General features: G+C 40.7%; 1 protein-coding gene and 1 pseudogene across 1 annotated transcript; one reads left to right on the top strand and one right to left on the bottom strand.

Moving 5' to 3' along the window:
* Positions 1-22,045, bottom strand: part of LOC109260131 (ribosomal protein L18-like) — a 59,765-nt pseudogene extending 37,720 nt beyond the window's left edge.
* Positions 22,046-22,066: 21 nt separating this feature from the next.
* LOC128773890 (testis-expressed protein 13D-like) lies at positions 22,067-26,423 on the top strand. Its single transcript, XM_053891936.1, has one exon. The coding sequence runs from the start codon at positions 22,275-22,277 to the stop codon at positions 24,810-24,812; it is 2,538 nt and encodes an 845-aa protein (XP_053747911.1). The 5' UTR covers positions 22,067-22,274; the 3' UTR covers positions 24,813-26,423.
* Positions 26,424-26,830: the final 407 nt, after the last annotated feature.

The raw sequence follows: 26,830 nt of genomic DNA, 5'->3' as shown, positions 1-26,830 counted from the left end.
ATCCTTTGTATTTTTGTGGTATTAGTTGTAACTTCCTTTTCATTTATGATTTTATTTATTTGGGCCCTCTTTTTTCTCATAAGTCTGGCTAGAGGTTTTTTTTTTTTATTTTGTTTATCTTTTCAAAGAACCAGCTTTTATTTTCATGGATATTTTCTATTTTTTAGTCTATTTCATTTATTTCTGCTTTGATCTTTATTATTTTCTTCCTTCTACTAACTTTGGCCTTTGTTCTTTTTATAGTTCTTTTGAGTATATATATTGTTTTGGGGGCTTTTTCTTGTTTCTTGAGGTAAGCCTATATCGCTATAAACTTCTCTTAAAACTGCTATTGCTGTGTCCCATAGACTTTCAAAAGTTATGTTTTCATTTTCCTTTGTCTCAAGGTATTTTTTTATTTCCTTGGATTTGTTCATTAACTCATTGGTTGTTTAGTAGCATGTTGTTTAGTTTCCATATATGTTTGTGTTTTTCCAGGTTTTTTTCTTCTACTTAATTTCTAGTTTCATACCATTGTGGTCAGAAAAGATGCTTGAGTGAAGCATCAAAATGATTTCAATATCTTGAGTTTACTGAATCTTGTTTTGTGACCTAACGTGATCTATCCTAAAGAATGTTCTATGTGCACTTGAAAAGAATGTGTATTCTGTAGTTTTAAAATAAAATGTTCTATAAATATCTATTAAGTCATCCTGGTCTAATGTGTCATTTAAAGCCAATATTTCCTTATTGATTTTCTGTCTGGATCATCTCTGCAATGATGTTAGTGAGATGTTAAAATTTTCTACTATTATTGTATTACTGTCAATTTATCTCTTTATGTCTATTAATATTTGCTTTATATATTTAGGTGTTCCTATGTTGTGTGCATAAATATTCATGAATGTTATATCTTTTTTTGGATTGATCTCTTTATCATGATATAATGTCCTTTGTCTTTTCTTTCAGTCTTTATTTTAAAGTCTATTTTGTCTGATATGGTTATTGCTACATGAACTTTCTTTTTGTTTCCACTTGCATGGAATATCTTTTCATCCCTTTCCTTTCAATATGTGTGTGCCTTTAGAACTGAAGTGAGTCTCTTATAGGCATCATATTAAATAAGCCTTTTTTTTTTTATCCATTCAGCCATCCTGTGTTTCTTAATTGGAGTATTTAGCCTATTTACATTTAAAGTAATTATTGGTGGGCACGTACTTGTTTCCATTTTGATTATTGTTTTCTGGTTGTTTTTGTAGTTTATTCCCTTCTTCCTTGCTTGGTCCCTTCCCCTTGACTTGATGGTTTTCTTTAATGTTATGTTTGGGTTCCTTTCTCTTTATTTTTTGTGTATCTACTGTAGATTTTTGATTTAAGGTTATCACGAGGTTCACATATATTGACCTATATAAATAGCAGTATATTTTAAGCTGATAGTTGCTTAAGCTCAGACTCATTGTAAAAGCACTACATTTTTTACTCACCACCCCGCCATGCTTTATGCATTTGACACTTATTTTACATCTTTTTATTTTGTGTGTCCCTTAACTACTTATTGTAGTTAGAGTTGATTTTACTATTTTTGTCTTTTTACCTTCATACTAACTTTTAAAGTAGCTGATTTACTGCCTTTACTATATTTGCTTTCATCTGTGAGACTTTTTTCTTTCATATATTTTTTTATTTGTATTCATGGCCTTACTTTCCCACTTAAAGAACACCCTTTAACATTTCTTATAATGCCAGTGTAGTGGTGATTAATTCTTAGCGTTTGCTTGTCTCAGAAACTCTTTATCTTTCCTCCATTTCTGAATGATAATCTTGCCAGGTAGAGCATTCTTGGTTGTAAGATTTTCCCTTTCAACACTTGAATATATTCTGCCACTCCTTTCTGACTTGTAAAGTTTCTGCTGAAAAATCAGCTGATAGTCTTATGGAGTTTCCCTTGTTTGTGACTATTTGTTTTTCTCTTGCTGCCTTTAAGATAATCTCTTTATCTTTATCCTTAGCCACTTTATTTTTTTTAATGTTTATTTATTTTTGAGAGAGGGAGAGAGAGAGAGCACAAGTGGGGGTAAGGGCAGACAGAGAGGGAGACACAGAATCCAAAATTCAAAGCTGGCTCCAGGCTCCAAGCTGTTAGCACAGAGCCTGATGCAGGGCTCAAACTTGTGAACTGTGAGATCATGACCTGAGCCAAAGTTGGATGCTTAACCAAGTGAGCCACCCAGGCGCCCCAGCTTTTGCCATTTTAGTTATAATATGTCTTCATATGGATTTCTTTGGGTTCATCTTGTTTGGGAGTCTCTGTACTTTCTGGACTTGGATGTCTGTTTTCTTTCCAAAGTTAGGGAAGTTTTCAGCCATTATTCAAATATGTTCTCTTATCATTTCTCTTTCTCTTTTCTTTCTAGGACTCCTACAATATGAATGTGAGTATGCTTGATGTTGTCCTAGAGTTCCTTTATTCTCATTAAAGAGAATTTTTTTTTCTTTCTGTTCTGTGTGATTTCCAGTACTCCACCTTCCAGATCCCTGATCCATTCTTTTGTATCATCTAATAAGCTGTTGATTCCCTCTGGTGTATTTTTCAGTGATCATTCTATTCTTCAACTCTGTGATTTCTGTTTGGCACTTTTTTATGTTTTCTCTTTGTTGAGGTTCTCACTGTGTTCCTTCAATCTTCTGAGTTTGGTATATTTGTGGTCATTATTTTGAACTCTTGATCAGTTAAATTACTCATCTCCATTTCATTAGGGTTTTTTCTTGGGGTTCTATTTTTTTCTTTTTTTGGAAAATAAACTTCTTTCTCCTCATTTTGTTTGACTTTCTGTGTTTGTTTCTAGAACTAGGCAGAACAGCTACCTCTCCTGGTCTTGAAGGAATGGCATTATGTAAGAACATCCCTTGTGTTAGACTGCATGTTCTGGTGGTTTTAGCTGGTTGGCTGGAGCTGGTTCAGGCATGAGCTGTGTGGGACAGGGTGTCCTGGGCCACACCATGCTAGCGCAACCTGGTGAAATTACTGAAACTGGAGTGGGAGTGGGATGGGTGTGTCCTGGGGTGTGCTTTGCCCAGGCCACCTGGCAGGACAGCTAGAGTTAAGGTGGGCATGGACCAGGGTTGTCTTGGTGCACTTTGTGCTACAGTAATTCTGATGGGACACCTGGGTTGTGCATGGGCTTTAGGGCTCCTGGGGCATGGTGTACTGGGGCCATCTTGTGACTGCTGGAGCTGGGGTGGGCACTGGTGGAGGGCCACCTTAGTGGGAACAGCTGGAATTGGCACAGGATAAAGGCTTGGGGCTCACAGGGGTGGCCCTAATTGGCAGGCCAAAGTGGTCCCAGCTCCTATCTGTCCTGTTAAGGTGGAGGGGGGAACGTAAACAATGGTATTTTCCTGCACCTTCAACCTTGGGGAGTTCTAGTAGTTCCCCAACTCTTTGCACATGCTCTAGTGTTAGCAAATGGATTATCTTCAATTACAGTCTAGTTGCCCTTTAAATTGATGTTTTTTTTTTTTAGCAGTGCCTCAGGTTGGATGAGTCTGCATGAAGTCCCCTCAGTGATATTCCTCCCTAGTAGAGGTCATTGCCTTGGGAGTGGGCTTCTAATAATTACTGTGTCTCTGTTTTTCCTACTTTTCTCTATGTGGTCCCTCTACTATTTCTTGTGCAGATACTGTTCAATTAGCCACTGGTTCACAGTGCCTGTGAAAGGAAATGAGTTCTGGGGCTTCCCATGTTGCTATATTGGACATGACTATTTGTAATTTCAATTGTTTTGTAGGGATTTCAGACTATGAGAAACATTAAAAATGGTTCACATATATGATTTTCCCTGAAATTATAGTGTTTATCTTGATCAGTCTAGGTCAGGTAGGTGAACTTGCGGCTGCATGAGTCATGACATGGAGTTATCACCTAGGATGGATATATCTTTGTGGGGACACACTATTCTAGTATATACTTTTCAGTTCTGTAGATTAGTTGCTCACTTTGGTCAGGTACATAAATGTTACCAATTTCTCAGACACTAATTTACACTAGATTAATTCAAAAGGGATCAATGTCTAAAATCTGCTGGTTTATTGTTTACAATGATAAGCATAACTATCAAGTAGACTGCAACACTTAGCTTGATGATCATGGGGTTTCCTCCATATTTGTAAGTTATGCTGGAAGTCTATATTATCAGATGATTGGTGAACATGTAATGAAAACAACTGGAATTAGTTGGATGATTTTCATGGAATTTTGTCTGGTGCCTGTCTCCACTAAATCATAGATCTGACCAGGGGACTGGAAAGTTACCATCCATTCGTTAGAACACCCTCTTCATTGGATAGGTTTTAATGGAAATTCCAATTTGTACTTTCTGATTCTTGCTTTCCTATGTTTCAAAGTGTTCATTGATCTTCATTTGACTCATTTAAAAAAAATATGTTTAGGCTACCTACTAGGTTATAGGCAAGATTTGCTCTTGCTTTTGGAGTGAAAGACATTTTCTTTTATAGTATGACTTTTGCACATGTATTAGCACATGTATCATACATTGATTTTATTATTTTGGGTCTCAGTTCTGGGGAAATATGTCATTGCAGGCATGTAACATTAGGAGCATGGGTTTTGTGTTTAAATAATCAAGGTATTAGTTCTGGCTTCCCCACACATTATCTGTGGGCTCTTATAAAAGTTATTTAGCTTTCTTAAGCCCTAATTTGCTTATTTAAAAAATGGAGATGATACTGTTATTTAACTTACATGATTGTGGTGATGACTGCCTAAGATAAAGCATACTAAGTATGCACAGCATGTAGCACATAGTAAGTACTGAAAAGTTATGTATTGTTTATTACTATATAAAAAGTGTAGAAGAGAAAACTTTTTATTAGCACCATTAGTATTGTTTATAACATAAATATGTAAATGGCTATTGAAAAGATCATCAGTGAACAACTTTACTTTTAGTGTAAATGGAATCACTTCTACCTTCACTTAATATGCAACAATTATTAGTGCCAATTTGAAAATTAGAGCTGGTAACATTGATAATTGCTCCTCTTACACCTGAATGATTTTTTATATAGCTAGAAAAAATAGTACTGCTACTTATAATATTTATTCAACACTTGGCAAGTTGAATTGGTCCAAACATAAAACATTATTTTTAGGGAAAGCTGTTATCTATCTGGTCATCTATATAAAGAAATAGATCAATGTGGCTTTTTAATATTTCAAGGTCATGCCAGAATTTTCTACTTTCTTTTTATTTTCTATTACTGACCTAAGAAGCAATAATAATTATATACAAAATTGTTTACCCTCATAACTATATCCCCTTAATATGTATTTTTATTTTTCTGTATATTCCATGTGTAGTCTTAATTCTATGCTTAATTCTATGTTACTGTTTTTACTTTCATATATAGAATATGTTTTGTTTCTGATCAGAGGCAGATGATGCCTTCAGCAACCAGAAGGCAACATAGATCCTGGAAATATCACAAATGCCAGTACACACATGGTGCATCCTTGGTGGTATTAGATGTGTAGCTCTAGTAAAGAGCATCCATGGAAATAGCTGAAATGTAGAATGCAGGTAGGTGGGGGACCAGATGACAGCTTCTAAAAACATAATGGAATGAAAGCACAAGAGGCAGTTGTCATATGAATTGAGTAATATAATTCAACTGAATATGGCAGGACAGGGTGACCTGGAATAAATCTTGGCCAAGCAGTTGATTAGTAAATAACAGAGAAACATCATTTGTCAACTTCATCTTTGTTTTCCCCCTCACTATCCTCATTGAAATTCTACCTGTTGTTCAAATCCTTCTTTCCAGATAAAGTCCCACCTTCTGCAAGAAGGCTTCTTTAATAGTAATAAGGATGATATGATGAAAATAACAATTACATATATATGAATACATTTACATATATATAAGAATATATCTATGAATACATATACATACATATATGAGAATATATATTATTTTTAGAGCGAATGAGAGAGCAAGTGGGTGAGGGGGCAGAGGGAGAGAGAGACAGAGACAGAGAGAGAGAGAGAGACAGAGACAGAGACAGACAGAGAGAGAGCATGACAGAGAAAGAGAGAATCCAAAGCAGTTTCCATACTCAATACAGAGCCCAACACAGGGCTCCACATCATGACCATGAGATCTGAAATCAAGAGTCAGACACCCAACAGACTGAGGCACCCAGGCGTCCCAAGAATATATGTATTCTTATTTCATCTTTGCAACAACTCATTGAGGAAGCGGATCCTCAGAAATGTTAAGAAACTTGGCAAGTCATTCATCCAAAGTAGTTTTGATGACTTAAGACTTGTGGAGAATAAGGTACCTATGAAACATCCAGGTAAAGGTTTCTAGGAAGTTGTTATTTAGGTGAATCTGAAGTTTAGGACACAGAGAAGGACTGGAAAGTTGAGGGAGTCTTTAGCAATTAATAATGGTAGTTGAGAATAATGGAATAGGAGGATAAGATAGAAAGAACGTCTGAAATGATGGAAAGTGCCTGGAAAAAAAAAGGGTCTGAGGACAAGACTCAGGGAGATGCCAGTATTTAGGAGTGAATGGAAGCACACCAGGTAGCAAAAGGAAACTAAGAAGGAGCATCCATAAAGACAGGAGAAAAGTCAAGAGAGTTTGGTGTCCCAGAAGAAAAAGGAGGATTGGATTTCAAAAAGACGGTGGTCAACATAGTCAAAGGCCACAGAAATTTCAAGTCAGAAGAAACTTGGATTAAGAGAGGGGAGAGGGTCACTGGTGGAGCCATTAGAATACTTTTTGTAGCTTTATAGGTGGAAATTAAGGTACAAGGAATGTAGACAAGAACATTATACGGCATAGAAAAAGCTTGAACATGTTTATACCATGATGGGGAAGGAGATAGTAGAGAGGAAGAGACTGAAATAGAGAAGAGAGTGGAGAGAACATGACTGAATTGAACTCCCTGAAGAGATGGGAGAGGCTGGAATCTAAATCATAGGTGAAGGAGTTGGCTTTAATGTTTAGAAGAGAAACTTTAATGTTTACTGTGAGAGCAAGTGAGGCAGGAACTATGCAAGACAGTAAGCTAAGCTTGAGGACAGTATGGCAACTGAGAAGTAAGAGAAGGAGCTGAGCAAAGGGCAGCTCCCTTCCCCCAACTGCATGATGGTAAACCTCTCTACATGGCTTGTGGTATCCTCTGGAAGCCCCCAGAAACATATGAGATTCAACATTCACAGTTCACTTTTCCCATACATATTCACAAACACGGTCTCATCATCCATCAGAGTATTCCAGTTTCAAATGCTGAAATCAGAAATGTCTTGCCCTCCTCTTTACAGAATCATGTCTCTTATCCTCACTGTAGCCTCCTGCCCTTGATAGCTCCTTATTTTTCCAGAACATCTTGGTCTGGCTTCCCTTTCCTCCTTATCCGCTCAGCTATCACAGTGGTTCTCTTTCTAGAGCCCCTCACCAGTCTTCCCCAATGGTTTGAGCTTTGTAATCCTCCATAGCTACCGGGTTCTCCCTTTACTCATGTACAGGGTACACAACAGGCTGTGTAAGGGTGGACAGCTTTTCCCTTCTTCCCTCCTAGGTTTGTGGCTGGCCCATTAATTAAATTGATGTAAGACAAGTTAATAGGAGAAAAATTTAATGTCATATGTCCCGGAGCTCCATAAAAATAGGAGACTCAAAGAAGTGTCCAAAGCAGCCACCTTTTATACCTTCTATATAAAGAAACAATATATTTGTGAAGAATTGAGAAGATGAGGTTTGTTTTGGGGGTAGTAAATTAGTGAAGAAGTGACAAAGTTTGTTTAGATAGCCTTTTCAGCCCTAAGTTCCCTATTCATGGAGATAAAGATACCTTCTGCCCTTCTGTTTCAGGAAGAGTACTTTTCATGTGGGAGATTTATTTCCTCCTTTTAGGGGGACAAAGGAGGATTACAGTGTCCTTTCTGTACCAGTTGTTTCTTAAGTAACTTTATTTCAAAATAATAAGTATGCCAGGGTGGCATATTTTAGGGTGGCATATTCTGCTCTACCTCAGTCCTGCCTTTGAAACTTGCATGGAATTTCACAATGCAGAAGCTTAGTTGGCAGATCATTCTATTTAACTGAACTAATCTCTTAGTCTTAAAAATAGGTCAGTTCACTTAAACAACTGTGTTTCATTTCAGGAGGCAGTGATGTAGGTAGGCTCCCAAAATTAGGCCTATATGGTGTAAATATCTGTACCAGGTATTTAATAAGAAGTATTTCTATGAAAACAAAGGAAAACAATGGTTAATGGTTAGAGCAGACTAAAAAAATCCCATCTGAGTCCTGAGGAAAAGTAAAAACAATTCTAGATGTCTAGCTCAAAGCATCTTTAGATGGAGTGAAGGCAGGCAGTGGAAATTTTACAGATTTTCCTAGTTTGTAGTTTGAATGTCTCTGGTGATCTTTCTGAGTGGCCCACACAGCAATAAGACATGAAAATTGTCCATACATGAGCTGTTGTAATTTGTCTGAAGTTTATATCAAGTTGCCCAGTTTTAGCTTGCATGGCTTCAGGAAAAGGGCAGTTTTAGTTCTCAATCATTTCAAGTCAGAAATGTGGGAAAAAAACTGGAAATGTTAGTTTGGATAGTCGTGGTCAGATATTGGAAAAAACTGGAAGAATTCAGGATAGTCTAGTCCAGTTTACAGGTAGACAACAAAACCTCAAAGACAATGAATAAGACTAGAATCTGATATCCACAAGAGTGTGTTACAGATTTTACTGAAAACAATTTTTCTCTCTACAGTTACCTCTATTTCTATCAAAGTAAGACTAATTTGTTTGCAAAGTAAGTCTAGTCTCATTAAACTTTGCCTGATTATTTTAATAAATACAGCAAGAATAGTGACTGATCATATAGGCTCTTTTAAGTCTGTTTCACTGTTAAAAGCCTCTTGAAGCTAGGAAGCCAAGCCAAGGGTTTAATATCAGACTTGACCTGCAGTACCTACACATTTGGGTTAATTCCTCTCTTCTTGAGGTTCCCCAAAATATCGTAAGTTTCCTGAACCTGCAGGAAGAAACCTTCCTTACTCACCTGATAAGGTTGCCCAGAACCCTGTAAACAAGGTACCAGGCTATTTTTCCAAGGAGATTTATTTGTTCCTTAAAGTCAGCTTTAGCTCCTTAAAGCTTTCTGGTAATATCTGAGTCTATGTACATCTTTTTCAAATATGATATTCCAGTCAAAGCCTTGGTAATATAACCATTGTTTTTAATTACATCATGTTACAAGGAGAACAGATTCTTATGGAACCTATGCAAATAGCTATACTACCACAAAAATAAGAATACTCACTAAGAGTTTATGAATTCTGGTGAGACCAGGTAGGGAAAAAAATAATTGTTTTATCTTTGTTCACAAAGGTATACTTTACCAAACTGGTGATAGTTTAAGAGAAAAGAGAAAACATTTTCTTAAATTTAGAAAAACAAAACATTAAAGAACCAATGTTTCAAGAAGTCATTTAAATCATGTAGTCATCTTTATCAGTTCATTCAGTCCCATGTAATTAATTCCTTTTTTCTTCATCTTTTATTAGCAGTTTAACGAAGATGTCATGTTCTTCATTAGAGTTATGTAAATTCTTACCCAGTCTAGTAGTGTGATCTGAAAGTTATCAGAAACATGTACTTGTTACAGCCCCTTCCATGAGTCTCCTTGAAGATGAAGTACTTTTCCAGGAACATTTTTACAAAAGCATCAGTTAAACGACAACTGTGTATAAATGGCCAAAGACTTAAAAATGGCCATGATTAAAGATCTGATGAGTTCATTATAATGCAATTGACAAGAGATTTGGTTATTTCTATGATGCACATTTTAATATGGAATATTAATAACTGGAATTAATAACAACATTACATGTCAGAATTTTAGGAATTTTATATAACTTCTGTTAACACATATTAATAACTCGTACCCATATGAATTTAACCTTAAGAAGGTTAAACATCACTTCTTAGAATGACAATGTTCCCCATATAATTTAACATAAACAAGCCTAATTAGTTAAACATCTCTTTTTCTAGGAGAGAGAACAAGACTTTGAGATGTTCCATGGACCCTCTGGAAATCTCAAAGTTAGTTCAAGACCCAAATGACTTCATTTTGAATTTGATTTTGGGTAGATTTGTCAGAAATATCAAATGGTTTAAAAGTACTCGATTAAATAGGATTGTAGATCACTATAAAACAATACTTAATTATCCATTTAACCAAAGTGACAGTTTAAACGCAGGCACAACTTAAACGCAGATACAAAAGATTACATAGTTGTAAGCAAAACTTAGCTCTTTTAATTAAACGTTGAGAAGACTCAGTTTTAAGTAATCAAAGACCTAATAAGACTGCATGAAACAGTAAATTATTTTGATAAAGCACAGATTTAATCTTTGTTTTCTAGTCAGATTACTTAAAAGGTAAAGAAAAGCCTTTCACAATCTGTTATCAGGAGCAGATCAATAGTCCAAGAAAGCTTTGTCCTTTTAGCACATGAAAGAATATTAAGTTTTAGTTTTACATAAACATAACTACACAATTTTTTAAATTTTTTTAATGTTTATGTATGAGAGAGAGACAGAGCATGAGTGGGGGAGGAGCAGAGAGAGAGGGAGACAGGCTCCAGGCTCCGAAGCAGGCTCCAGGCCCTGAGCTGTCAGCACAGAGCCCGATGTGGGGCTTGAACCCACGAACCGTGAGATTATGACCTGAGCAGAAGTTGGACGCCCAACCCACTGAGCCACCCAGGCGCCCCATAAGTACAATTTTTATTAAAATTATTTTTTAAAGCTCTTAAAGAAAATTATTCAATTTTAGCCAGCTTGACAACCCAAGGTAAGATTTTTCCCCCCTCTCTCTTCCCAACTTTCTATATCCATTTAGTTTGTTCTTTATTCTCTTGTCATTCAGACATAACCAGATTTTATATTTTATACAAAATTACTATTTTTCCTTTAACAAAACACATCTTCATACCTCGTACCTATTTTTAGTCAAAGATACATCCTACTTTTTTTGCATAGAGATGTTTCCCTTACTATTTCTGGTAGCTTTAATTTTATTTATTAAATTAACTCATTAATTAATTTTGAATTAATTAGAATTTTAACCCTTAGAAACTTTAATTTCTAGTAAAACCTAAGAAGTAAGCAATTGTGAACTGTTATACCAAAATTCTTTAGATTGGCAAATTTATGAATATATTTCATGATTTCCAGAAGCTTATACTTTTTTTTATAGTATAATTTTTCAGTGTGGCACAGGACATATTTACTGATAGATCCAAATATCTTTAGTTTTTCTGTAATAAGAATCCAAAAGTGGATATACCTCTTTCAGTAACTAATAATTCAGAATTTTATTTTATTTGGAAATGGTCTATATAGTCAATGAATTGCCATCATTAACCTAACTTATTAAAACTTTAAGGTTTAAAGTTACCAAAAAAGATTTTAGAAACTACTTAAGTAGAGATGTTATAAAATATTATTGAAAAGTTTACTTATAAACTTTTACCTCTTTTACATCTATTTAAATCACATGTTTTAAATAATCATATTTAGATTACTCATGAAAATTTCATGAGACATTAAAGCAGCTAGTCATTGTCTTAAATTATTTTTCTTGCTGACAAATTTTGTAACAGAGATAACATGAGGTTATTTGACTAATAAATCCAGGTAGAATAAAAGTTGTATATCTGCATTATATTTAATGCTGATAACTCTGAAAACGTTTCTTTTTTAATTAAACCAGTAACATTAAAGTAGCTTTTATTTACTGAAGAGTATTCCAGATCATGTGAACTTGACAAACATTTCAGTTAGGTTCAAATATATTTGTGAGAGCTTAGAAATATCTATTTTGATAAGCACTTATTTCTCTTTAACACAACTAAATGGAACCTTTAAAAATTTAATTTTGGCAATAGCATCTTGAGGTGGGAAAATATCACATATACATGACATACATCTATAGACATACATAAACACATAGAGACTTTATAGCTTTTGTTTTAAAATTTTAGCCATGAATCAATTACAGTAATACAAACTCACTAGTTTAATAACCATTGGATCCAAATTATGTTTCTGCAATTGGAGTAAATTGTCTACCTGCTCAGATGGCTAAAAATTTTTACTAATATTTGTGGAGAAGACTCTTAAGAACTGTATTTGTCTATGGGGTGCCTGGGCGGCTCAGTTGGTTAAGTGTCCGTCTCTTGATTTCGGCTCAGGTCATGATCTCACAATCATGACATCGTTCTCCATGCCGGGCTCCAAGCCAGCTGTGGAGCCTACTTAAGATTCTTTCTCTCCCTCCCCCTATGCCCTTCCTTGCACATGCACACGCATGCTTGTGTGCGTGTTCTTGCTCTCAAAAAAATTTAAAAAAAAGGATTGTATCGGTCTTTGATAAGTAATCTTATGAAGGCTGTGGACTAGCGTTTGGGCAAAGGAGCCTTTAAAAAAGTTTGTATATTAAAAAACTTCTTTCCTCCCTTTTTTTCTTTAGTCTCAGGTGATTGTGGGCAGTGTTTTATCTACTGGGGTGTTTACATTTCAAAAGGATGGAAAAATGTGTTTTCTCCTGGGAGTTTTGTGGTAGATATCTCTATTATCAGAAGTGTAGAATAATTACTATTTAAAATGTTTCCTCTTTTTCTTAAGTACAGGACAGTTTTGTTTCTAAAGTCCTGATCTTTTATAATATCTACATGCATTTTGAGATGAGTAGGGGAGATTTAGGGTAAGTTAGGTTAGCTTGGAATTACTTCTAGAGCATCATACTTTACATGCTCCAAGAGAAAGAAGCTTACTTTACATACCCCAGCAGGAGGAAGAATTTCTCCCTGACCGGCAACAGCCCAACCAATGAGAATTCAGCAAAACAACTTCTCCCAGCTTCCTCTTTTCTTCTGTAGAAGCAGGCTCCTCTCCTCTATTCTCCAGACTTGCCAATGGTTTGTCATAGTTTGCTTGTCCTGAATTGCAATTCTTCTGCTATTACTGAATACACTAAATGTCTGGTAAAATAACTGGATCTTTTGTTTTCTAAGGTCAACATTACATGGTTGTTACAAGAACCCACTTGAGCCCCTTGTGCTCTTTGCTTCTGAGTCGTCTTCTTCCTTTCAGTTCAGTAAGTCTCCTCCTTCATATGAGCTCCCTCCTTTTTGTTGAGCTCTCTGACTTTATTCAGGAGCTGTTCTTGTTTTTGTTGGTTTTTTAAAAAAAATGTTGATTTATTCATTTGAGAGAGAGAGAGACAGCAAGAGGCAGAGAGAGAAGGAGAGAGAGAATCCCAAGCAGGCCCTGCACTGCCAGTACAGAGCCTGATGCAGGGCTCAAACTCATGAACTGTGAGATCATGAGCTGAGCTGAAATCAAAAGTTGGATGCTTAACCAACTGAGCCATCCAGGTGCCCCTTTGTTGTTTTTTATGAAGGAATTGCCCTTCTTGGGGAGTACTCTTCTATTTCTCAAACCTCTGTTTTTGAGTAATAGGATTCCAATCTGCTAAATTCTCTCAGGAGGGACCTCTTTCTTTTACCCCAGTTTTATGCTTAAAAACTATGGTTCCTCTTCATGTGCATTTTTAACTAATTAGGCCAATTTAACCAAAAATAATTTAGAACCAATGGCTATCATGGGGTACTTTTGATCTCCCCAACTTGCTTTTCTTAGAACCAGGGCTCTCAAATAAAAAAAAAACCAAATGGGAACCCTATATCAATTGGTATTTTGAGGCTTCCAAATATATTAAGGACTCTAAAATCCCCTCTTTACAAATTACCATTTCTTTTTTTTAATGTTTTATTTATTTTTGAGGCAGAGAGAGAGAGAGAGAGTGAGAGAGAGAACACAAGGTGGGGAGGGATAGAGAGAGCCAGAGACCCAGAATCCAAAACAGTCTCCAGGCTCTGAGCCATCAACACAGAACCTGATGCAGGGCTCGAACTCACAAACCATGAGATTATGGCCTGAGCCGAAGTTGGAGGCTCAACCGAGCTGCCTAGGCGCCCCTACAAATGACCATTTCTAAGTTAACTGAGGTAAACAACTGAAAGAAGACAAAAAACTTCAGAGGTCTCTTTCTCCCCATCCTCTTTTATACCCTCTCTATCCCCACCTCTTTTCACCCTCCACTTCCTTATTCTAATTCTTTCAATGAACTTCCCTCTTTCTCTGAAATGCTCTTTGTTCCCTTCTCTGAACCGATTAGAAGAGGCACCTTTAAAGATTTTTTTTAGTTTGTTTATTTAGGGGCGCCTGGGTGGCTTAGTCAGTTAAGAGTCCAACTTCGGCTCAGGTCATGATCTCACAGTTCATGAGTTCGAGCCCCACATTGGGCTCTTCGCTGACAGCTTGGAGACTGGTTCCTGCTTTGGATTCTGTGTTTCCCTCTCTCTCTGTCCCTCCCACACTCGTGCTCTGTCTCTCTCTCTCTCTCTCTCTCTCTCAAAAATAAATAAAAATTAAAAAAAAATTTAAAGTTTATTTACTTATTATTGAGAGAGAGCAAGCAAGCACACACCGGGGAGGGGTAGAGAGAAACAGACAGGGAGACAGAATCTGAAGTAGGCTCCAGGTTCTGATCTGTCAGCACAGAGTCTGACATGGGGCTTGAACCTACCAACTGTGAAATCATGACCTGAGCTGAAGTCTGCTGCTTAACTGACTGAGCCACCCAGGTGCCCCTAAAACTATATCTTCAAAATTAGACCTTCTGGGGGCTCCTGGGTGGCTCAGTCGGTTTAGCATACAACTCTAGGTTTCAGCTCAGGTCATGATGCCAGGGTCAGGGGATCAAGCCCCATGTCAGGCTCTGTGCTGAGTGTGGAGTCTGCCTAAGATTCTCTTTCTCTTTTCTCTCTCTCTCTCTCTTAATCACACTCTCTCTCTCAAAAAAATAAATTAGACCTTATGAGGATCCTAATGCTAAGCCCTTAATTTCCCATGTCCCCTGGGCTAAGGCTGAACTACAAGTCATAGTCAAAGATTTTCCTGGAGTTATTGAAGATTCTCATAGTTTTGCCAAGGAATTTTTTAAAATTAGATTTGCCAAGGAATTTAATATAGTCATCCAGACTTACCAACCAGGTTCCTCAGATTTGTACCAGCTAGTTCACATGCTTGTTGACAAAGGCCAAGCCCAACACTGGATGAAAACAGCTAACTGGGATGATCCTGAAGAAATCTCTAGAACTTTATATGAAAGACCAACTCAATGCCGTTTTATATGATCACACGGGGCAATTGCTGAATGACTTCACCTGGTAGTCCCTAGGGCTTTCCCAAAACCTGTTGATTGGAATAAGATTCACGTTTGCACTGAAAAACTGAGTGAATCTGTGTATGACTATTATAGTTACCTCCGAACTGTTTTTAAAGAAAATTCTGGCCTCCTTATGGATGTTGAATCCACTCGGGTAGCCTTCAACTCTATGTTCATTAAAGGGCTAAACTGGGATCTTTCCCTTATAGTTAAAAGGGCTAGGATGGAATGGGAAACTTTGTCCACTCCAGATTCAGTTAATTTAGCAAATTGGCTCTCCTATACTCTAGAGGATTCAACTAAAAGGAAGACCAGTAAAATCCCTGATTTTCAGTTCTAACAAATGGAAGCCCCTAAACAAAATCAAACCCCTCTGCCATTGTTGCAAAAAACCAAGACACAGGAAGAAAGACTGTTCTGAATGTAAGCATTCTAGGTGCCTTCAGTCCTCTAGCCTTTCCAGTGCCCTCCTAACCCCCAACTACAGAACTGTGAGTAACTACAGGGGCTTTTCCCAATGTTTCCTCTTAAATTGCTTAGAGAATTTTTATCAACATTGGAGCTACACTCTCTATGCTTGACCCTACTGTTATCAAATAAATAGCCCTTACCTCGAAGTACTGAAACGGTTCGGAGTGGGGATCTCTAATAAACAGGTTTCTATCTCTCAACCTATTCCCTTTTGTTTAGGCCCTCCAAGAGATACTCATAACTTTGCTTCTGAGATTCCTTAGAGAAATACGATGCTGGAGTTTTTCTACTGAAAGGGGGAGAGAATTCTAGAATTTGATAGAAACCAAAATAGCCAACCAGGAAAATCAGATGACATTTCACCATCTTTTATTTGCTCCATCAAAATTTACAGTAATTGATTTCCCTGTGGATAAGGTTAGTCAATATTTCTTTGCCTTTACTTGGGAAGGAAAGCAGTGTACCTAGACAGAAATGCCCCAGGGTTTTACCAAAAATCCTTCCTACTTCTCCCAAAACTTTTTAATTTTTTTAGAGAGAGAGAGAGAGAGAGTGTGTGCATATGTGTGAATTTGGGAGGGGCAGAGGGAGAGAGAATTCCAAGAAGGCTCTGTGTTGTTAGTGAACAACCTGATGAGGGGCTTGTTTCTACAACCGCAGGATCATGACCTGAACTGAAATCCAGAATCGGATGCTTAAACAACTGAGCCACCCAGGTACCCCTTCTCCAAAATCTTAAAAGTGGATTTAGGTGATATAAAGTTACCTGGAATCTCTACTTTATTACAATATGCAGATGATTTGTTTCTCTGCTCCCCTTCTCAGGCCTCTTTGCAGGAAGACAGCAACCACTTGTTAAAACTTTTAGTCTTAAAAGGACACAAAATCTCTGAGGAGAAACTGCAGATTGCTCAGACTCAGGTTTGATATTTGTGGTGCCTGATTTCAAAACGAGGGCTGCATTTAGATCCAAAGAGGCCTCATGGCATCCTGAACTTCCCCGAACTAAGTGCTAATTACAAGGTTTTAGGCTAATTACAAGTTAGCTTCAGCCTAACTTGGCTCATGTGAAAATTGGATTCCAAACTCTCTTTCCCTCACTGTAATAATCTGAACCCTGCCACCATTCTTCCTTCCTCTATGGACAATACTCCTCATGACTGTGACTCTCACAGATCACCTCCTGACTCCTTATGATCACTTATAGGAAACTCCTTTGTATAACATTAATTTTCCATGGTTTACTGATGGTTCTTATTTAAAAGGTGAAAATGATAAATATGCTGGGTATGCTTTTGCAACTCCTTTTAAAGTAATTGAGGCAACACTTTTGCCCTTGGCTGAATTGGCCAAACAGATGAATTGTATACTCTTGATCACACCTGTATTTTAGCCAAAGGGAAAAACTGCAAATATCTATACTAACAGTAGGTTTGTTGGAGTAGCTCATGACTTTAGAATGCTATGGAAACAGCAAGGTGTCCTTATTTCCAGTGGAGACAAAATTAAAAATGGCTTTTATGTCCAGGAATTATTAGATGCCATACTCTTACAGACACTTTGGCCAGTATCAAGTTCCCTGCACATTTTAAACTTGATTCTCTTGAGGCTAATGGAAACCACCTTGAAGATTATTTCTGCAAAGAATGCTGCTCAAAAAGGAACAACTAAACATCTGTCTTGATCCAAAGGGATGTTCCCCCAAATGATTATCTAGAAAAATTGACTAGAGATGTCCAACAATTGGCCCCAGAAAAGGAAAAACAATATTGGAAATCTACTAAACATTGGTTCAATAAAAAAAGAAAACTCTGTGTTGGGCTAAAAGAATAATCCAGTGCTTCCAGAGACTCTAAAGTTCCCATTACTGATTACTCTACATGCAGTGAATCATTAGTCTACTGATAAAAACCTTTATGAGCCAATACTAGTGGGTGAATATTAGCAAGGTCACAGAGTGCTTACTTTGCTTGCCCACCTGTCTAAAATATAATTCAGGAAAACCTGTCTGCAACTGCTCCTCGACACTTTAAATTGCCCAGTGGACCATACGAGTTTTGGCAGATGGATTTTTTTTAATTTAAATTTAAATTTTAAATTTTTATTTTTCAATATATGAAGTTTATTGTCAAATTGGTTTCCATACAACACCCAGTGCTCATCACAAAAGGTGCCCTCCTCAATACCCATCACCCACCCTCCCCTCCCTCCCACCCCCCCATCAACCCTCAGTTTGTTCTCAGTTTTTAAGAGTCTCTTATGCTTTGGCTCTCTTCCACTCTAAACTCTTTTTTTTTCCTTCCCCTCCCCCATGGGTTTTGGTTAAGTTTCTCAGGATCCACATAAGAGTGAAAACATATGGTATCTGTCTTTCTCTGTATGGCTTATTTCACTTAGCATAACACTCTCCAGTTCCATCCATGTTGCTACAAAGGGCCATATTTCATTCTTTCTCATTGTTTGGCAGATGGATTTTATTTAGCTTTCCCCATCTCATGGATATAAATATGTATTGGTAACGGTTTGTGTATTTTCTTACTGGACTCCTATTTTTGTGCCTAAATTCCTATTAGAAAAGATCATCCCTACCTGCAGAATCCCTCTTGAACTTCATAATGACCAGGGAACTTGCTTCAACAGGTTTGTGCTTTTGGGCCAGTGTTGCAACACTTCCATTGTGCTTATTACCCTCAATCCTCAGGGCTAATAGAATCCACTAACAGCATTATTAGGCAAAGTTTGTAGAGATCCTTCAAATACCCTGGCCAAAAGCACTCCCATTAGTGGTTCTAAATTTCAGGTCTACCCCTTTTGGAACTCATTAACTCTCACCCTTTGAGATAATCATAGGATGACCAATGTACTTGGCTCCTGCTGCTTTTGATCCACAGTCGGTAAAGGGGGATTTCCTTTAATATTGCAAAGGCCTAATTGCTTTTGTTGAAAATAACCATATTTTAGCAGAATAATCTTTCCACAGCACACTCCCCGGAGACAAGGACTTTAAATATCAACTTTGCAGCCCAGAAATTTCTCACACCTTGCAGCCCAGAAATTTCATCTATTGGAATGACATCTCCAGAAAGACTGTCTTCAACACTGATGGAAAGACCCCTATCAGGTACTGTTAACCAACTCTTGTGCTGCCAAACTTCAAAGAAAGGACCCTTGGATCCATGTGTCACATCTACAGAAAGCACCAAAACCTAACTAGATCTGCACACCAACTGATGACTTGAAAAAAAAAGATTTCTAGGAATCGAAGCAAATGACAGTTGGAGACGGCTTTCCCAAGATGACCAGCCCAGACCTGTATACATTTTTCTCACTGTTGCTTCTAACCTTATTTTCTCCCTTTTTTTTCTTGGCCCAATCTATTGCAGAAGAGGAAAACCTTTCCAACTATTAGATCTGTCACCAGAAATCCAATTTATTCTTCTCTATTTAAATATGATTTTTTCCCCCTGCATCCAAGGGAAACACAAATGAGTTTGATTACAGAGCCCTGGAAAGCAGGAGGAGTTGTAAGGGATAGAGCAAAGTGAATCCTACCACCTGTCCTTGTGCTTCTGCTAACTTCACTTCCTGGATTTCAGCATTCACATGAGTAACATGTATACCCTGGCCCTGGAGATCAGGCCAGAGTGCTCTTGGTAAATCTTGTAAGGAAAGAGAAGTTGAAATAGGCAGCTGGATGTTTAAGGGATTTTCTGGGGAAGGTGGGGGAGTTTTATGAGCTAAGGGAATTTGCTGAGGAGACAGGGCTGGATTTTAATTTTAATTCTAATTTTTTAAAGTTTTTATTTAAATTCCAGTTTTGACATGCTGTGTAATGCTAGTTTCAGGTGTACAATTAAGTGACATGGCTGGGTTTTATTTTATTATTTACTTATTCATTTCTAAAGTTTATTTATTTATTTTGAGAGGGAGAGAGAGAGAGAGAGAAAGAATGAGCAGGGGAGGGGGAGAGAGAGAGAGAGAGGATTTCAAGCATGGGAGCCTGACATGGGGCTTGATCCCATGAACAGTGAGATCATGACCTGAGCCGAAATCAAGAGTGAGAGCTTAACCAACTGAGCCACCCAGCTGCCCCAGGGCTGGATTTTAAAAAGAGGAATTTATGTTGGATGTGGACTTTAATTTTTGTTCTAAGTCTAATTTCTGTTCTTTAACCTTGTTAAGGCAGTCCCTAAAGGTACTAATTATTCTCCTCTATATCCACTTCATAATTTGGTCTTTCCATAGGTACCTATAACAGTTGTTTAGGATGAGAACTCTTTAAATTTTTTTTCAAATGTAGAAGTTTTTCTAATTGAAAGGATTTATTATCTGGCAATGATGAGTAGGATCTTATATTAATCTCAATAGAGACTCAAACCAATAAGACTTTTTATAGCTTAACCATGGACATAAGAGGCATCCCAAAAGAGGGTACAAGCCCTCACAAGATCCAGAGGGTTCACTCCCAAAGTTAGCATAAAAAAGCAAAAACCTTTGTTGTCACCAGTGGTAAGAATGATGTAGTGAAAATGGTGTCTCCAGTTTCCCATGAAAATGTGAGATGCCTCCAGTCACAGAGTCACTAATCTGGAAAGGTACTCCTGGAATGATACTTTTCCAGCACTAACAAGACAACAGTGGTTTAGACAACTGAGGCACCTTATGACAAACTCCTCTGAGACCTAGCACAGTTGGACAAAGAGAATGTTGCCTATGACTTCATGTGTTGTATTTCCAAGCCTATTTGGCCACCAGATGCAAGCCAGTACTTGTACCTTCTGACTGGCAGAGACCAGAGAGAATATTCTCACTGGTCACAAGGCCACACTCTCAGGACAGAACAAGATGAAAGCAAACCTCATCTGGTTTTTACATAAGGGACCCACCACCAACTTTGTCTAAACAGATGCCAATCTGTTCAGAACTGTGAACTCACCAGTCTGGGAAGCATTCAACGCAATGGTTTCCCTCCTTATGACAAATGATAGGGACAAAAGAAAACAATGACTGTCCTTGGGAGGAAAGAGAGCAATAGAAAACAGGAGTATTCGTAATAAATCTTTACCAGTCACTATACCCAAGGAACTAGTTTACACAAATATATTCTCCTGCTAAACTAAATTTAGAAAAAAAAAAAAAAAGGACTTTCACCATTCTCACTTCCACCAGACCCTGTGAGCAGAGATCCAGGAGACTGATGTGGTAAGAATTCTTAGTTTCTACAGGCTCTTGTCAGATTCCCAGGATCTCTCAGGTGCCACAGCCCCAGATTCAGCAATATCTGGGTAGTGGAGGGCCCCAGGTTGGATGCCAAAACTGTAGAAGTGGAAAAATTTTCCCTTCTTACCTTCTAGGTTCTTTGGCTGGCCTAATAATTAAATTAACATAAGTAGGATTTACAGGAGGAAAACAAATTTAATTTCTTATCTACAGGAAATCCATATAAATATGAGACTCAAAAAAGTGACCAAAGCAGGCAACTTTTAGAACTGCAAGAAAAAAAATTGTGAAGAATTGACAAGACAAAGAGGTTTGGGTTTGGGGTCATAAATTAGTGAAGAAGTAATAAGGTGTTTTATATTGCCTTCTCAACCCTGAATTCATTCCCTATTTCCAGTGATAAGGGTGCCTTCTACTCTTTGGGAATAGACAGGGTACCCTTCATATGGGTGATTTATTTCCTCCTTTCAGGGGCACAAAGGAGGGTTAGAATGTCCTTCTTACATCAACTGTATCTTAAGTAACTTTAACTTAATGTGCCAAAGTGACATATTTTGCTCTCCTTCACCTGGTTCCCACTGGTGCCCCAAAGTTCAGCTTCCTTCCTTTCCCCACAGCAGTAGAGCAACCGTAGCCCTTCTTTCTCTGTCCTGCCCCTTTTCTGGGTTTTGATAGATGCCAGGCATGCACCCTATTTATCTTCCTGAACAGGGGGTCCTGCAACCCCAGTCTTCACCTCAACTCTTTCTCTCCCTCCCCTAAAAGTTCTCTGACATTCTTGTACCACCCTTCCTTTTAGACCAGGAGTGTGTGTGTGTGTGTGTGTTTGAAAGTCCCATCCCAGCCCGTTATGTGCATGAGTGGCAACTATTACTATCTCCAAAGAATCTGATGTGCCCCCTCCCAGTCTGGGCTCACTGTAGTACCCGGCGCTGCCGAGCGCTCTGCTGGCCTTCCAGGGGGCGCTCGGCCCCGGACCGTGCCTCCCAGAACACCTTGCGGTGGCTCCTGTGGCTCAGAACTCTGTGACGCATCGTGCCATCTTTGCCCTTCACGTAGTGGGCATTGGTGTGGTGAGAGAACGTTTTTCTTTCTATCTTTTTTAAGGAAAACAAGGGAGTGAGGGAGAAAAGTCAAGGATGAGGCCAGGACTTGAAAAGGACTGAAGTAGGACTGAGCGGGGAGGTGAAGGGTGGACCTTTACTGACGGCGGCAGGGGCGGCAGGGGTTGTGAGGAGGCCGGTTAACTAGGCCGCAGCAGCCATGGCGGTCGACTTTGGGGACCACGCCAGCGGGTTCCGCCACACCGAGGTGATCAGGTTCATCAACGACGAAGTCCTCATGAACGGCGGTGGGCCGGATTTCTACGCGGCCTTGCGCTCGCGGCCCTGGGACGAGGTAGAGGAGCGGCTTCGGACGGTCCTGGCCGACCCGCAGGTGCCACGCGCCACGAAGAGGGCCTGTGCGTGGAGCGCGCTCGCCCTGAGCGTGCGCGTGGGAGCCAGGCAGCGGGAGCAGCAGGAGCGCCAGGCCCGGCGGCTGCAGAGCCAAGTGGAGGAGCGCGAGACGGCTGCCTGGGCCCTGGCCTCCGAGCTGCAGCGGCTGCGCGGGGAGAGCGAGTCGGCGGTCGCACAGCTGCGCTCCACACAGGCTGCGCTGCGGCAGACTCTGGTCGAGTGTGACGCGTTTCGCGGGCGGCTGCTCCAGGTGGAGAGGGCCTCCCGGGTCGTGCCGCTGGCCCGCGAGAGAGTGCCTGGGCCTCCGGCCGAGCAACTTGGGGCCATAGCATGGCCCCGGAATGCAGATGTGGTGGCCAGGGGGCTGCGCAGCAGGCTGTATTTTGAGGCCCGGGTGCCGGCCCCGGTGGCTGTTCTCTACGTGCCGGGACCCCCGAGGCCCTGGGCTCAGGCCGTACAGCCCGCTCTGCCAGTGCCCGTGCGGTACTTGCTTCCGTTCCGTGCCCCGTTCCCCGTGGGATTCCCCGTCTCGCCACCTCTGCCGCCAGTAGTAGTCATGGATGCAGAAGCTGCAGTAGTTCCACATCAGATGCCTCCTCTGGGGATCGGGCCACCTGGTCCACGTGCTGCAGTGGGCTACCAAGAGGGGATGGTCCCACGGTGGGACCCGAGGAGCTGCAGCCAGGCAGAAGGTCCTGCGATCCTCCAGAGTGCAGTCCCCCTGAGGGACGTCAGAAGCCTTAGCCAAGAAGGTCCGCAGCGGCCTCAGGGGATGGTTCCTGTCAGAGATAGCTGGAGCCAGAGCCAGAGCCAGGAAGAAGATCCAGAGAACACTCAAGAAGTGGTCCCCCTTGGGGATAGCTGGAGCCACAGCCAGCAAGAAGATCCCGAGAGAGCCCAGGGGACGGTTCCTGTCGGGGAGAGCAGGAGCCACAACCAGGAGGAAGGTCCAGAGAGGGCCCAGGGGGTGGTTCCTGCTGGGGACAGCCGGAGCCAGAGCCAGGAAGAAGGTCCAGGGTGGGCCAAAGGAATGGCCACCCTTGGGGATGGCTGGCGCCAGAGCCAGGAAGACCGTGCAAAGAGGGCCTGGGGGATGGTTCCCGTCGGGGAGAGCTGGAGCCACAGCCAGCAAGATCAAGAGGTGCTCCAGGGGGTGGTCCCCCTTGGGGAGAGCTGGACCCAGAGTCAGCGAGAAGGTCCAGAGAACCCCCAAGGAATGGTCACCCTTTGGGGTAGCTGGAGCCAGAGCCGGGAAGAAGGGCCAGGGTGGGCCCAAGGAATGGTTCCTGTTGGGGATAGCTGGAGCCACAGCCAAGAAGAAGATCGAGAGATGCCCCAGGGGGTGGTACTTCTTAGGGATAGTTGGAGCCTCAGCCAGGAGGATGATCTAGGGAGGCCTCAGGGGATGGTCTCCTTTGGGGATATCTGGAGCCAGAGCCGGAAAGAGGGTTCGGAGAGGCCTTGGGGGGTGGTACTCCTTAAAGATAACCAGGGCCAGAGCCAGGAAGAAGGTCCAGAGAATCCTCAGGAGATGGTTCCCTTTGGGGATAGTTGGAGTCTCAGCCAGGAAGAAGGGCCAGCAAAGGCCCAGGGGATGGTCCCCTTTGGGGGTATCTGGGGCCTCAGCCAGGAAGAAGGTTCGGGGCGATCCCAGGAGATGGTTACCTTTGGTGCCAGCAAGATGAATAGCCGGGAAGAAGATCCAGAGAGGCCCCGGGAGATGGTACCTCTGGGGGCCAGTGGGAGACACAACCAGGAAGAAGATCCAAAGAGGCCTCAGGTGATGGTGCCCCTGGGGGCCAGTAGGGACCACAGCCAGGAAGAAGGTCCAAAAAGACCCCAAGGGATGGCCCCCCTTGTTGCCAGCAGAAGCAGTAGCCACGAAGAAGATCCAGAGAGGCCTCAGGAGATGCTCTCCTTGGGGGCCAGCGGGAACTACAGCCAAGTAGAAGGTCCAAGAAGACCCCAGGGGACGGGGGACAGAAGACGCCATAGCCAGGAAGAAAGTCCAAAGAGGTACCCCCCGGGGTTTAGGAGGAGCCACAGCCTGGAAGAAGGTCTACAGAGGCCCCAGGCGCCCCCCCAGGGGGACAGCCGGAGCTGTGGTGTGAGGGAAAGCCCAATGAAACAGCAGCCTCAGGGGCAGAAGGCCAAGCAACCAAAAGGGAAAAAAGCTCTGGGTCTCCTGCACCAGGAGAAGTCTGCCTCAGGCTGCGGCCCAGAGAGTTGGGAGTGCCCACGGTGTAAAGCCATGAATTTTTCATGGCGCAAGGCCTGCTATAAATGCAAGGAAGTCTGTGTGGACGTTGAGAGTAGAGGCCTGGACCCAGGACCAACTCACTGATTTAAGAAAGGTAAGTAAGAATGAAAACGAAAGAAAAGACCAATTTCATAAGCCCAAAGAAAAACCAATTTCATAAGACCCTCTTCTGACCAAAAAGTAACTTATGTACCTCACAGAAGATTTGCAAACCAAAATTGGTGTAGAGAGAATTAAAACAATCCGTTATTCTATTACCCAAAGTAACAACTTTTTATCGTTGTGGGTACTACATACACACATAAATGCAAATGTATTTATATACTTTTTAAAATTTACTTGAACAAAGACTGCTTTTGAGGATCATATTCTTTAAAAAGGAACTTCTCTTAATTGCACTGACATTCACAGGTGGTGGATTCTGAATGGCTGATGCCGATTGGCGGACACCCCGGAGAAGCTGAAGTCTTGGAGCCTTCCCCCGCCCTCCCCTCCACTCTCTTCTGTTTTCTTATTCACGTCCCTTTTTCTGAAAGTGCTGTGTCTTTGGCTGGGAACAGCCATGTCTTTTTCGAGTTATAACTATACTGAGTTTCAGGAGCACTGCTTTTCCTGGGAAATGCTATTGTTCCTTTGTACATGGCTACAGTGTTCATGTTTGCTCCTGGTTTTTATTTTATAGGTGAGGGCCTGTTTTTGTGTCTCCGAGCCCCACAGAAATTGTTTGTTGCTGAAGAAGCTGAACCTGTCCCATTAGAAGATCTTCTAAGAGTTTACAGAAATCACACTTGATTCCTGCTGACCTGCACCTCATCGAGACCCCCGTTGGCTGGAGCGGAGAGGAGTGAGAGGAAGTCGGGGAAGAGGAGATGCTTTGGCGCTCGTTAAGGCGGAAAGGAGGGCAAAATGATTTCGTTAGAATTTAATTTCTCTGTTGGGACAAGGAATTAATTTGGAAGAGTTGGGTGTTGTGGTGTTAAATTCTGTGATAGCAAATTTGATAGATAACATTTAATTCTTTACACAAATTGTTATTGATTGCCTAGTTTAGGTTAGGAGCTAGAACCATATGTTAATATTTAGGGCACACATCATAACTTTTTCATTAGATGATAGGAGAGAGCATAATTTGAGATCAGAAGTGAGTTATTTGCCTAGTATATAGCATGGGCTTTGGGTAAACCCATTTGAAGTAACATAGATATTTTGCAGTTCCAGGAGCAACATCAGAACTTTCATGAGAGGATTTACCAAACTCCTCATCTCCTTGCTCCTAGGTGAAACAAATGAGCAGTGGCAAAGATCAGGAAAGTAGCATCACAAAGTGCAGGCAGGATTTTTCTGAAAGTCTGATTTCTTTCCTTGAGAGGGAAAACTATTTTCCTTGTTGCCCCGAAAGACCAATAACTTAAGTATCTTAAGTCACTGAGTGACTTAAAGATAGTACTTGGGGGAGTGTTACACACTTGAATCCTCAGTCTTGGCTGCCTCCATCCCAAGCCCCTTTCCAGCCAAGAATGGATGAAGAACACAGTGGATTCCAAGGACAGACATAATGCTTCTCTTGGATTAGATTAAAAATAATACTGGACTGGATCAAGCACTCTTGACAATGACCCTGGTCCCCTTATCTTCCACTTGGTGTATTCTCTGCAAGGCTGTCTGCTCTTCTGAGGCAGCTGGCACAAGTGAGGAGGGAGCCATGATGGAGCCCAGGGGGTGGGAGGTTAGATCAGCCTCAGTCTGAACAAAAGATGTTGTAGTTTCCCCTGTGAGATCTGCCCAGCTCACCAAGCTCAACCTCTGCCAAGGTTTTTCTGATATTAATTAGTAATAAAGAGTGTGTACTTGCCTGCTGTATCTTCTGTGTAATGTGTATCTTGGGGAAGGTTGGCCAGAGGTGGCAGCTTAAATCTGCATCCTTCCCTCTAGCTCACTGAGGTGAAGGAAAGTTCAGTCTCATTCATTATGAGAGGGGCCCTGCCTCTTCCTGTGAATTACCCAAGAATGGGAGGGGGAAGGGGTTTTTGTGGGGCCTTCAATGCATTGTGATTATCCCTGCTACTCTTACTGTCCAAGTCCAGATGGTCCCTTGAAGGTGG

Source organism: Panthera pardus, unplaced genomic scaffold (assembly GCF_024362965.1).
Source record: "Panthera pardus isolate Hobbes unplaced genomic scaffold, ASM2436296v1 HiC_scaffold_27, whole genome shotgun sequence".
Classification (NCBI taxonomy): Eukaryota; Metazoa; Chordata; class Mammalia; order Carnivora; family Felidae; genus Panthera; species Panthera pardus.
Note: the sequence above shows the minus strand (reverse complement) of the source record. Positions and strands in the feature narration are given on the sequence as shown.

Coding starts and splice junctions, on each gene's coding strand:
- LOC128773890 (XM_053891936.1), top strand. CDS start 22,275: ATGGCGGTCGACTTTGGGGACCACGCCAGCGGGTTCCGCCACACCGAG.